This window comes from Cebidichthys violaceus, unplaced genomic scaffold (genome assembly GCF_023349555.1).
Source record: "Cebidichthys violaceus isolate CVI_PGR_0920_01 unplaced genomic scaffold, fCebVio1.0.p SCAF_1, whole genome shotgun sequence".
Taxonomy (NCBI): Eukaryota; Metazoa; Chordata; class Actinopteri; order Perciformes; family Stichaeidae; genus Cebidichthys; species Cebidichthys violaceus.
In genome coordinates, this window is record NW_027176262.1 from 12,507,231 (window position 1) to 12,520,059 (window position 12,829).

Here is a 12,829-nt window from a genome sequence, read left to right on the forward strand (position 1 = left end):
GCTGCTGAGTCTCATCAGTGCAATGTCGTAGTCGTTTCGTGCTGGGTCATAGTTTCCATTCAATATGATCCTGTCCACATAGGAACCTCCAAGTGTGCCCATGTATGTCCGGCCTGACACAACTCTCCAGCGACTCAACTCCTTTTTACTACTGCAAGGCCCAAAAGGAAGAGAGTGGGGAGGAGGTGTGAGCATGAGTTCATGATGTTTACCACAAAAAGGATAGATTTATTGGAAATGGTATTTATGGAAACTACACTAACCCGGTAAAGCAGTGGGCGGCAGTGATGACCCAAAGCGGTGACACCAGTGAGCCTCCACATGTGTGATGGCCCCCCTGTTGCAGGCTAACCTGCCAGGGCCAGTCCTCAATGAAAGCATCTGTACCCCCGACAATGCGTTCCTGATTGCCCACCTCTCCACAGTCTGATGAACAAAGTTATCTTGTTAAGATCATTGCATTTACTGTAGTCCATTTTAATAATTGCAATAATAAAACTTGTATTGCATGTTTGTTTTACCCATCTAGATCCTTCTATTCTAACAGTAAAAGTCAGGTAAGACAAGTTTTTTTCCCCTGTCCACAACTTAAAAAAAAAAGAAAAAAAAGAAGGAGTTTTCCTGCTAGACGTGTATGGACCTGTTGGTGTAAAACTGGTCCTACAACTATGTCATCTCCACCCACTAACCATGAGTCTTACTCTGCCTTGTTAAAAAAACTCACCTGAACATGTCAAAGATACCACAGATCCAGATCTGCATACACTGCTGTTGGGAAACAAAATGCATTCACCAAATATTTAGAGTTGCACATGTACCACAAATGGCGACTCAACAATTAGTCAAACAGACAAAATACACTGTCAAATGTTGACCAAAATTCACCCATGCTGAACTTTATCTCTGTTTCTCTTCTGCTTTGTTTACCGATCTTTTTGTTCACTTTCATAGGGGATAAGAAAGAGAGAGAACAAAAACTGTGGGATTTTTTTGTCTTTTAGGAACAGAAACTGTGAGAACAGACACCAGCAAGAAGAGAAATGAAGGGGGAGAGCAAGAGCAAAAAGCTGAAAGGGAAAGAGAAATTCTCAAACACAGGAAGAGAGAAGAGCATAATGTGCTCAAGACAACGGATACTTTTTAGTTCAGATGGGAATCAGCTCTGTCAAAAGCTGTGTCTTTGTCTCTCTTGACATAAAAGTAATGTCAACAGCAACAGCACACAGAGTTTCCTAAACAGCACTGATATTTTAGATGACTTCAGGTCTGATGTTAACAGTGATTTTCCTATTTCATGACGGATGCCTTACTCACCGGTCTATGGTAGCCTGATGTATGGGTGTGTTCGTAGTACCAAGCTTGATAGCTGTGAATGGTCCATTTTTCAGGGAAGATGTCAAGGTGTCCACTGGGACACTGGTGCTACGAGGTTTACTGTTTAGACAGAAGGGGGGGGGGGGGGGGGGGGGGGGGGTAAGACTTGATTTCAGGTCAAATAACACATTAAATTAAATGTGCAACACAAACTTTGCAATGGAAGCAATCTGATATTCATGTGTAAACTCACTTTGTGTAGCCTAGTTGTTTACATGCTTTCTCTGTGTACTGCTTGCTCCAGTTGTCGCTACACACACTCCGCCAGCCTTGGCCGCGACTGTACAACTGCAGGACCTGCCGCCCTGTCATGAGACGCACTGCAGGGAGAAATGGCACAAAAAGGAAGAGAATAGGAGTAATTTTTTTTTTTCAAGCGTTTTTTTTTGTGTCCGTGATGACAAAGCGACTGAGTCAGGTGTTTTGTTTTACCTGGAAAGGTAGTGTTGACCGTATAGCTTGCCAAACATGTCATTTCATCCTCTCCTCTAGAGCAGTCATCTTTCCCGTCACAGGCTTTGTCTAATGGGATGAACTTCACGGAGCTCTTGCAGAAGAAATATTTGCTGTCAATCAGCTGCTTTACTGGAGGGAAACAGAGAGGCACATTGTAGAGGGAAGAGCAGAACAAATAAACTGAATTCTGTCATGAATTTTACACCTTTGCTAAACATGTTTCTCCAGTATCCAAACAGTGAAGGCTGATGGAAATATGAAGGAACGGCCTGTTTGGCCTGCCATTTTGTGGTGTTTGCGTTTGTCCTTTGAGGAAGAAACTACTTCCAAGATTTGTGACTCACTGAAGTATGCTGCAGTGACCAGTATGCCCAGTAAGACCACAACTGTCAGGACAGTAAGCAACACTTTCTTCCTCTTAGACGCCTTGTCTTTCTGAGTCTTTGGAGCTGTCATGGGCTTTCTGTGGCGGCCTGGCCGTGGAACCACTGAGAAGAAAAAAGATAGAGAGAAACATAAGGGAGGAAATGATAGAAAAAAAAATGGGATGATATTCATAAAGCAACATACATATATTTACATGAAACCAACCCCAAACGACAGCTTACCTGCCTGGCTGGGATTCAGTGGTCTAGTGCTATCCTCAGGCACTTGGGTGATCGTCTGTGGAAGGAATATGAAGGATACATTACATTACAGTCATTTAGCAGACGCTTTTATCCAAAGCGACTTACAATAAGTGCATTCAACATTGGTAATCAAAAGAACTACTAGTCACCAGAAGTCATAAGTACATTTCCTTTTCCAAACAAGCATCTAAGAGCATGAAGCAGAGCATAACTCAGAGCCAAAGTACAGTGCAGAAACAAAGAAAAACAGTTATTGTATTCGTATTACTTATTGCACTAAGTGCAACAAGCTAGTATGAAAACAATAAGCGCTAAGTGGAAGGCTCAGGGTAGCACTTCCTGAAGAGGTGGGTTTTCAGCCTGCGCCGAAAGATGGGCAGCGACTCTGCTGTCCTGACGTCAGTTGGAAGTTCATTCCACCACTGTGGGGCCAGGACAGAAAACAGCCGTGACCGGGTCGATCGGCCGCCAGGACCTCTGAGCGACGGGGCAACCAATCGCCCCAAGGCAGCAGAGCGAAGTGGTCGGGCGGGGGTGTAGGGCTTGACCATGGCCTGGAGATAGGAAGGAGCTGTTCCTTTCACTGTCCTGTAAGCTAGCACCAGAGTCTTAAACTGGATGCGAGCTCTTACAGGTAGCCAGTGTAGAAAACGGAGAAAGGAAGTTGTGTGGGAGAACTTGGGGCGATTGAACACCAGGCGAGCTGCGGCTTTCTGGACAAGCTCCAGAGGTCTGATGGCCGACGCCGGGGCTCCGGCGAGTAGAGAGTTGCAGTAGTCCAGGCGGGAGATGACAAGAGCCTGGATGAGAACCTGCGCCGTCTCGTCAGTCAGGAAGGGACGAATCCTCCTGATGTTGTAGAGCAGGAATCTGCAGGAGCGTGTAACGGATGAAATGTTTGCCGAGAATGACAGTTGGTCATCCAGGGTCACACCCAGGTTCCTCGCAGTCCGAGTTGGCGTCACCACGGTATCATCAATGGTGATGGACAGGTCCCGGTGCGGGCAACCCTTCCCCGGGAGGAACAGTAGCTCAGTTTTGTCTAGGTTGAGCTTGAGGTGGTGTGTCGTCATCCACTTCAAGATGTCAGCCAAACACGCAGCGATGCGCGTCTCCACTTGGGTGTCACCGGGGAGAAATGACAAGACCAGCTGGGTGTCATCGGCATAACAATGATAGGAGAAGTCATGCGAGCGAATAACAGAACCCAGAGATGTACATAAGACAAGGTTAGCACAGGTGTCAAAACAAAAATTGTGCATCGCGTGGTTTGAAAGAAAATATACAGTATGTGTATTTCTAGGTGGAGGTGATTGTGGAGGTGATTGTGTAATTTTGTGTGCGAGTTTCCATGTAATTATCCAAGCTCTCATGATCTGTTTGGATGGACCTTTTGTGTTTATTTCCAGGTGAAAACACATGTGAGAATAAGCATCTATCTGTCCAAAGTACTACAAAACACAACTTGAGTCATGTGTGAAACAGGTGTATAATACAATGCATATCCAGGGGAGGAGCCACAAAAGGATTACCAACATGGAACATAGTGTGCCACAGACCTTCGCTCCACATGCTACAGGCAGTTCCCAATATTCCTGTTATTGGACAGACTCCTCCAACCCACCATGAAAAGAATAGACTCTGACTGTACAATATTGTGAGGGTGTAGTGAAGCAGCGTCTATTGGGATCTCGTGTGTCTTCCATTCAAATGCAGCTGATATTGTGGAGACAGAACACATTGTAATGTTGCAAGGTGGTGTAGCCACAGGAGCCAGGTTAAAGCCTCATGCTACTCAAGTATCCTCCCGGAAGATATCAGCTGCATCACAGTTGCATTATTGCGTACAGTACATTGTATATGTGAAGGGAAAATTACAAATGTTAAACCACAAAGGAAATATCTGGCTCTCAAGCCACTAAATGCTGTTCACCAGTAAACTGTATGGTGCAAACAATCGTTTATGATACATACAAGTAAATGCGTAAATGCAATCACCAGAATTAAAAAAAACTAATGTTAGGCTATAAACAAACCACACCACGGTCACATGACTTTAACGTTACTAAATGAAGGCAAACTAGTGTTTGGCGTTTTGTAGTTTAATTTACCCACTTGTAAGCAACAGACATTTTTAAGACACGTAAACAGCTTCAAAATTCACGATTGGGATATTTACCTACGTATTTCATGTCCTACAACATTAAAAACTTTAAAATCTCTTAAACTTGTGTTAACAACAGCTCTCATTCAACGCAACAAAAACCCATCGACTTCGAGACACGACCGGAAATACAAACGTTCATTTGTGGGGTTTAGGACTCGCTATGACAATTTATAAAGTTTGGTAAAGCCGAGGGGAGCAATGTGAAACAATGTGAAAGGAGTTGCTCGTAGTGATAAATAGGGCTATTAATCACTACGAGCAACTCCTTTCACATTGTCATTTAGGACATTTTATTATGAAAAACAGCAATTATAGCCCTTAGATTATAATGAGTAATGTAATGTTAACTAATTTGGCCATCTGCATTGGGGTTTTTTTATGCCATTTTCAATGAGGTACATGTATTGTGTTTTTATATTTTCAAATTACTTAATATTACATTATATTTCATGACTCCACAAGTGGATACAGATGAATATATGAGGAGGGCACACTGGATTATGGGATATTGAGTACTACAAGTGTCCAGCAGCTGTGTTGTCCAAATTCACACTAAAGAGGGTTGTTAGTGTTTTCTCTTGTGTGTGAATTTGGACACAACTAGTGAGTGAATCCCTACTAGCTCGGACAGCTCTTTTACTTTAATTGTAAAGGGAAAAAAGTATTGACTCAATACTGGCTGCGACAGCTCACAGGGAACACTGTTCTATAATTTTCACTTCTGTTTTAAAGTATTAGGTAAATTCCCTCATTTGCAAATGTATTTACCACCAGGCTCATTCTACTGTACTAATGCCTAACTCATTTAAAGGAAGTGCTTAATAATCAACTTTGATGCAAGAGAGGTTTTGAAATCTCATCTCTGTTTCATGTCCACAGTCTGCTCTCGTCAGTCAAATGTAAGAAACAAGCAAAGTATATAAACTCTTTACAGAGAGAGGTCAGGGTTGTTTTTTTTCAGCGGGGAGCTTATTTTATCAGGTTATGAATCAGCTGTGCTGGCTGAGACTGGTTTGTTGAGAAACTCCCTGAGAGACTCTTATATAAGACATTTCAACTGGTCATGTCCAACTGAAAACATAAAAGCTGCATACGTCAAAGACCCAGACACTTTGTTCTTTACTATACATGTTGTGACGTCCAATCTCCCTCAAATTTCTTGAAACAAGGAATGTTTCTCTTGTGCGCATTAACCCCTGCAGCACTTTGATATGCAACATAAGAGTTGTACTCAATTATAGTAAAAATGCTATTTGGTGTCATATATTTAGTTTATAATCATATACGTTTCACTTTATGGAACAGGATGTAATGTGATCTGAGATACCCTCTTCACATTTTTGAAAACTCACCCTTATTTTTGAGAGTTTTTTTGTAAGTAAAGTTCAGAGTTTTGGCCTCACACTGATGCCACACAGTACAGTATGGAGCTTTAAAAAATCTAAATTAAAAAACCTGCACTATAGTGAGCCCTCTATGTAAACTAAAAGCTTGATTTTAACACAGAATAATAGACACCCTCAAAAAGAATCATAAACACTTGTCACTGATACCAGATATCTCAATAAAAAAAACGTAGGAGAAACCAGATCGTCATTCCCTGATGTTTTACAGTATGAACAGAATAAGCGAGAGAGGATTAAAGGTGAGATGAATGACACAGCACAAAACAGTGGATGGTCCGCCTGCCTGGGAAACCAGAATGATAGCTAAAGAGAGTCATGTTGCCAAGTGGACAAACACATACCTGAAAATACAAGTTCTGTATTGTTATACAATGACATAAGTGCCTTCTGGAAAACTTAAACGTCGTAATTTGTACTATGACAAACACAAACGGTTTCATGAGCCAGAGCAGTATTTCAAATCAATCAGATAGCCAAGCATTACTATATCTCACGACTTACTTCGGCAGTAACAGCTGATGTGCTCCATTGAAAAAGTATAACTGGGTCAGACTGAACAGAAAAAAGCTTTAACATGGTAAACCTTTTATTCAAATAAGGTGTTTTCCCCTTTCTACTTCTCTGCCTTGTTGGATTATGTTCCTCTGAACTGAAACGTTCACAAAGAGCTTTTGAGAAGCTACGCGTGCCATGTTGGACGAGCTTTAATGTAAAGGCAGAGATCAGTGCAGTCCGCACGTTTAGCTGACTTGATGACTTTTTGACTCACAACGTTATTGTCCTCATATGAATGTTCCTTTCCACAGCACTGTACATATTATTTAGAGGCACGGACAAGCACACATGTACCTTTAGAAGGGCAGAAGTGAACATTTTATTTAGTGTTGAGCAGGATTTACTCACTAACACACAGGTACAATAAACTCACAACTGCTAGATAAAATATAGAATAGATATGAGAATCAGCTGTGTCAACATGAACCAGCACCAGAAGCTGCAGCTGATCACACACCTGTGATACGATACCATATAAAGCACGTGGGCAACATACGCTTAACATATGAACAAAAGCCAACTATGTGCTCCCATTTAGTTGCAGATAGTATCTCAACCATGCGAAACATTGCTGCTCTTATGAGCCAGTACCCTGCAAAAACTGGTTTAGCACAAGCAAGCAAACACAAAGTACTTTTAGGATGACAATGTCTCTTTATACCATAGTATGACAAACTTGTTAGCAGGATATGTAGTGGTGGTGATATTCAAATGGACCCTCCGGTGCAAAACAATGATTCTACTTCCAGTTGCACTTACCCGCATGATGTAGTTGTCCTTTTTGGTTAGGCCCAGACACAGATCATCTGACACAGAGCACAGAGTAAAAAACACTGCCCTCCCTCAATGGAGGTAGGACTCCCCAGTAACTCACTCTCCCCTGGATGTCCTTCGTCCTCTTACCCTATCCACCCTCTCGCTCCACTGGCTTCAACTACAAAACCTGGTTTTATGCCGTCTCTCTATTCTTTCTCTCTCCGTCTCTCTATTCTTTCTCTCTCCCCCCACACCCTTTTTCTTTCTACAGCAGTGTAACTAAATCCGGCTTGAAGGGTGCCTGACTTGCCCCTCTTTGAGACCCCAAGGAAGTATTAGAGAAGGCTTGTTTGTAGCCCTGTGTTCCAACACTCCGCAGATTCAGAGAGAACTGTTTTTGAATGACCAAGCCCTGCTGACAAAAAAACAAAAACAAAACTGAAGTAATCCAGGTAACCTGAAACTTGAACCCTCCTCTCTGTCACTGCCTCTCCTCCCACTCCAAACGTTTAAGCCCTCTGGACAGAAAGCACACCATCTCTTTTTTTGCCCCGCTTTTGTGTCCTTTACTCCTTAGCTCCCATCCAGTGGCTCTTTGCCTCTCAAATTTTACCTAAACATACACCCACACAGCCATGCATCTGCACAGATACAAATACATGCAAAAAAACAGACGTGGCACAGTGTCTCACTTATATGCATACTCACAAACTCAACACAACATGACGTTAACAGTGGTTTGATGTGTGTGCAGTAACATGCCCTGAGGCTGAGGTGTGTTTCTCTTCTCGCCTGTTTTGTTTTGACAATCTAATAAGAAGTCGGTTGGTATCGGTCAGGAGTTCCTGACACCAAATCGTGACTCATGCCATGCCACATCTCACAGCATTAGCAGAACAGGAATATAACAAATACCCTCTTGGCGCTAAATGCTAGCTACAGCAGGCAAACATGTTCGCCATGACAATGCTAACGTGCTGACTATTTCACAGGAATGATTCATCCTCTGGGAATAAAGAATGAACATTTCATGGCAATCTGTCAATAGTTGCAGAGATATTTCCATCTTGACCGGACAGACCAACAAAACATTTCTAATTAAAAAAATATATATTTAAATATGCCTTTCACCTATGCAAAATTCAAAGTTATTAGAAAACAGAACTGAACATGTCAGAAAAGTTCTTTCTCTAGGTTACTGTAATGATGTGGCCAGAGGTGCAGCATTCCTGAACATTTCAACCCATAGAATAAATACAGCAGCACATGTCTGTCCTATATGTCACTGAGGTGTTAAATTACCTTTAAGGATGCAGTCAAAGGGCAATAGGTCAGTGCTTCTAAAAATAAAGCCACTGTGAATGTTATGGGAAGCTGAGCATAGACAACTGAGGGGAAAAAGCGCTTGATTGGGAGTGTGAGAAAAAAGACTGAGGTTGGCTGAACAGAAGGAGCCACTGTTTGAAACAGAAGCTGACTGTGTCGCTGTACCTGAACTATTAATGCAATGCACCTTACAGCTGACCCTCAACCTGTCCTCATTCATAAAACTTGGTCTATGGACTCAGCTATTATCTCAGAGTATACGTATGCGGAAATAGATGGAGAGATGGATGTATAAATGAGGGTAGGTAAATACAGATAGAGCTATCTGAGGGGATCAGTTTGAAGCTAATGACCTCTGAACGTTCTCCACACAAGGCCTCTTTCAGTCAATAACCTCGGTTAACCTCGTTGATAATCAGGTTGCCATAAAGCTGCCGAGACAGTCAGAGGCTCCACCCTGGTGTTCCATTTGGTGCATGACCTCCTTTTGTGTGTTTGCCTGACTGGACCTAGTTAAAGTCAATACAGTGTCATGTAGATACCAGTTTATAAATTGATGGGCCACAATAAAATCATCGGTATGTACGGTAAATCTCCCATTTTCCATTCCCTCAAATATGGCACATTTCATTGTTTATCTTGTCTGACAGTCCGACATGATTGAACAATGGCTGACAAGATGTTTGCACAAGTTATAAAAGGAGAAGATGAGAGCAATTCAGGGATCTAATAAATCCATTGTGCGCCCTTGTTTGACTCTATAGGCTTTTATTGTTCTACTGAGTCAAGCTGCTTCATTTTGTTCATAATCACATAACCAGCTCTCACAGCACGACAGCCACACCCACAGTCCATATCAGCCTCATGAAGTTTATTCTTTGTTAGTCTCCATTACTTTGTCAGTTAAACCACCTGTTGCTGTTAAAATTGTTTTTTGATTTTTTTTAAACTGGGCTTAAGGGCAACTAAATAGACTGCTGACCTCGTGAACAGTTTATAATTCGGATGGATTACGTATTAACAGATGTATTTGGACTATTGCTGTGATTTTTGTGTTCACAATATGATTATGATGTGACTTAGGAACTGAAGTTAAAACCATTCCATTGTATTACTTATTCTCTAACAGCATCTTTCGAAAATTTTGGAACCATTTCATTTCTATTTGACTTGCAAACAATGCACCAACAGATTCAAATTCTGTGCAAACTTCTCAGAAACCTAAGCAGGGAGCTTTTGAAACATTACTTTGAAGCATTTCATTTTAAGATCAATTTTGAACAAAGCAAAAACATCATGAACATAGAAAACATCTGTAGTCCAATTGAAATACAAACACAGTCTCTTACGAGCAAAACATATTCTTAAGTCGTACTAAGTCGTGCTGCTAAATAACATCAATTTAAAATCTGGATCTTTCCTTTTAAAGCATTATGCCTGATAAGGATGATCATCGTTCTTTTTTGAGTTGGCCGAGTTTGTAATGTACAAATACAAAAATCATCTACTACTCTGACAGCATGGCATTCATTCTTCAATTCTCCCACAGAATGATTTTGTTGCTGGATAAATGCAATACAGACACATTAGTTATAATGTAGCTATGACAGTTAAGGTTTAAGAAAAAAGCAGAAGTAATAAAAAAAACAAACACCATAACAACACACACACACACACACACACACACACACACACACACACACACACACACACACACACACACACACACACACACACACAGACATCATTCCTCACACCACTGTACTCTTCCTCACCTGTGAAGTAGCTCCACGCCTTGTCAGAAAAGCATCTGAAGATTAGTGAGCACACCGACGCTGGAGAAAAGTATTCTAGAAGTCTGAATTCTGCATTTTCGGAGCTTCTCGAACAACCTTTATTGCTTAAACAGGGAACACCCTTCTGAGTTCCTTCATCCCACCTCTCTGCCCTCCACTTCCATGGCAAACAGTCTCTCTCTCTCTCTCTCTCTCTCTCTCTCTTACACAAACACACACACACACACACATGCATACAACCTCAACTTACCGTCAAAGCCATTACACCTCCATTTCCTTATCGGACGAAGCACTCAAATCCTCTTTTGTCCACACAGGTGTGCATTTTGTGTAACTTAATATAAGACTAAGAAATGTTAGGGGAAGTGCAGCTTGAAAGAAATAACTGATTAATAATTAACACGTTCCCATTTGATGTACCCTGGACTCTAAACAAAGTATGTTGTCCCAGTCTCATCTGGGAGAACCAGGGTTTTTTTTCAAAGCTGGATGTGGTTTTAGAGTAATTAAAGATATGTGCGACGACCCTCCTATCATGCAATGGGTGCCTCGTTGTGTTTCCTGTGTTGCAGGTGGTGATTGGAGGCTTGTCAGCCAGATGAGCAGCACCTGTGCCGGTGTGGCTGGGGTCTTACAAATACCCTGTTCAGTTGGCAGCGGGGGACTGAAGGAAGATCATTGTTGACGGGCTCACGACCATTGGTGCTGTCGTACTGAATTGAGTGGATAAAAACAAGGGGACATGAAAGGTCCACCAAGAATGTCTGTGATAATACACAATTTCTGTCCAAAACTGTATATATTCACTAAATTTTACACAAATATATTATCTTATATTCAAACTGCAACATTAGGCTAAAAAAAATTAACACAAATCCTGTGATCAAAGTCTTGCGTCACTGTACTTTTGAGATGCCAAAATACTTTTTTTAATAGTGTCATTGTGTCAGCTGCCACCCACTTCACCTGGCCCACAATATCAAACAATGGACTTAGAGTTTGAGGAAGTACTTGTGTTGTTTGCTGAGAAATAAGAAATACATCAACTCCAAAGTGACTGATGATATTATTGCCGTGATCACCGTCAAGAGGATCAGTTACATTTCTCTTTGTGATGTGACGGTAAGATGAAATTGTATCCTGGAATTTTGCTGCCATATTACCAAGAAATCACAAAAACATTTCCTGAAAATATTTGTGTCGCCACTCACCTCATGAACATACTGGCACACATGTATTGGCTACATTTGTGGAAATGGATGCGTAGACACAGTTTTTAAAGTTACTTTTTTCCTTTCTACTTAGATTTTAGTTTGGTTTAGTTTATTGACAACGTTTTAATATATTTAGAGATATAAGGCTTTGTTAGGGATATGTCGTTCTGGTACATCTGCTCCTGGGACATCTTTCTGATGTCTCTCGCTCTCTTTTCTGTGTGTGTGTGTGTGTGTGTGTGTGTGTGTGTGTGTGTGCATGTGTGTGTGTGTGTGTGTGTGTGTGTGAGAGAGTCTGTGTGTGTCTGCAACCAATCCCATAACCAAGACTTCTGCAAAGACTCAGCTCTGCCACATTCACCTTGCCAGATAGTTCCTACTCAGTCTGCCATTCTTGTTAAATATTTGCTCTCACCTACCCCTGTAGGTGCAACCCTCAACCACGGCTTATCCCTTGCAGAGCACAGCAGACACAAGCATTTATTAAATTAAATGCTCTGACAAAAAATAAATAAAACATCTGCTATCTGTGGCTGTTCCAGGACTGCATTAAACTCATCCAATTATTTTATTGCCCACCTAAGTGCCCACCTACCTACCATTGCACTCATTGTGGGTCGCCGGAGTCTTCCACAAGCTACTAAGTTGACAGCTTGTTAGTTGACTAACAATAGTCATGTTTGTTTAGGTTAATTATAATATATTTAGGTTCATAACGATAATTTGGGGGGAGTGGCTTTAGAGGGAGGCCTTAAGGGACATGCTGAGAGTGCTGTTAGATTTGTCGCTAGATTTTGTGACTTTTTTAGCTAGTGTTGCTCGCTGCTTTCATTGGAAATGAGTTGGCAACACGTAGCTGGATTTTTTTCAGTTATACCTACCTGTGCTTTGATGTGGCTTTTCAAGCCCGGTAAATCCAAGCACAAGCAGGGGCTGTTTGAGTGCGAAGACAGGGTTTTGAGGGAAAGCATGAAAAATCTGAGTGAAATCTATAAGTCATCCTCCCAAATTGAAAGAACATGCTCTTGAACAAAGATAGGAAAAATCTCCATATCCTAATTGTAATATGGGAATGTCATTAGTCTTAAGGTATTTTGTCATGATCAAAACAATTCTTGGACTATATTATTTTCAACAATGATGACAAAGA

The 12,829-nt window shown here is 41.5% G+C and overlaps 1 protein-coding gene across 4 annotated transcripts in view; it reads right to left on the reverse strand.

The window, feature by feature from the left end:
* The window catches only part of tmprss4a (transmembrane serine protease 4a), a 12,574-nt gene extending 1,777 nt beyond the window's left edge, over positions 1–10,797 (reverse strand). The window contains exons 1-9 of one of the 4 annotated variants that reach the window (XM_068711083.1): positions 10,716–10,797; positions 2,439–2,493; positions 2,175–2,318; positions 1,807–1,959; positions 1,568–1,694; positions 1,315–1,434; positions 725–765; positions 264–426; positions 1–151 (exon numbers count right to left, since the gene is read on the reverse strand). The exon at positions 1–151 is cut by the window's left edge and continues 16 nt beyond it. In XM_068711083.1, coding sequence (XP_068567184.1) covers positions 1–151; positions 264–426; positions 725–765; positions 1,315–1,434; positions 1,568–1,694; positions 1,807–1,959; positions 2,175–2,318; positions 2,439–2,493; positions 10,716–10,727 — 966 coding nt within the window. In that variant the 5' untranslated portion in view covers positions 10,728–10,797. Of the gene's footprint in view, positions 152–263; positions 427–724; positions 769–1,314; positions 1,435–1,567; positions 1,695–1,806; positions 1,960–2,174; positions 2,319–2,438; positions 2,494–7,346; positions 7,984–10,444; positions 10,615–10,715 lie in introns of those variants that run through there. The other 3 variants (XM_068711074.1, XM_068711099.1, XM_068711092.1) reach the window with 3 other exon arrangements.
* Positions 10,798–12,829: the final 2,032 nt, after the last annotated feature.